This window comes from Fulmarus glacialis, unplaced genomic scaffold (genome assembly GCF_000690835.1).
Source record: "Fulmarus glacialis isolate BGI_N327 unplaced genomic scaffold, ASM69083v1 scaffold26793, whole genome shotgun sequence".
Lineage (NCBI taxonomy): Eukaryota > Metazoa > Chordata > Aves > Procellariiformes > Procellariidae > Fulmarus > Fulmarus glacialis.
This window is the reverse complement of record NW_009203984.1, coordinates 6,732-7,205: the sequence shown is the minus strand read 5'-3', so window position 1 is coordinate 7,205 and position 474 is coordinate 6,732. Positions and strand designations below refer to the sequence as shown.

Sequence of the window (474 nt, the reverse complement as noted above, 5' to 3'; positions counted from 1 at the left end):
CCCGGGCGGGTGGGCGGGTGCCAGGGAGGCCATCCTCACACAGCGGCAGCGCATCATCAAGCCCCTGCAGACGCGGCATGTGGAGGAGCACTCCTCGGTCCCTGCCGTGCCCCTCATCTTCAAGCTGGTCGGGGCCGTGGCCGTCCTCGCTGTCGTTTTTGCTTACTTGTAGGTGCCTGCTCTTGCTGGGCTGCCCAGAGGAAAGGGAGGCTTTGCAGTGTGCCAGCAGGGCTGGCCGGCCACCCCCTACTGCATGGCAGCCTGTGCACCCCAGTGCTGGCAGGAGTCCTCATCCTGCCCAGCACGGTCCCACTGCGGCCACAGCGCAAGCTCAGGGTGCGTGGAGCCTCCCCAGCTGCCAAAATAACACGTTAGCGCCTGCTCTGCACCTCGTTCTGGGGAGCTGCCACCAGGCATGGACAAGGAAACCTGCTCACATGCAGGGTAAAATCCAGTCCCTCTCAGCCAGCGCTT

General features: G+C 64.8%; 1 protein-coding gene across 1 annotated transcript in view; it reads left to right on the top strand.

Moving 5' to 3' along the window:
- The window catches only part of LOC104074643 (dimethylaniline monooxygenase [N-oxide-forming] 5-like), a gene marked incomplete at its 5' end in the record, with an annotated part of 2,531 nt that extends 2,359 nt beyond the window's left edge, over positions 1–172 (top strand). The window contains one exon of the mRNA XM_009574826.1: positions 1–172. This exon is cut by the window's left edge and continues 27 nt beyond it. Coding sequence (XP_009573121.1) covers positions 1–172 — 172 coding nt within the window.
- Positions 173–474: the final 302 nt, after the last annotated feature.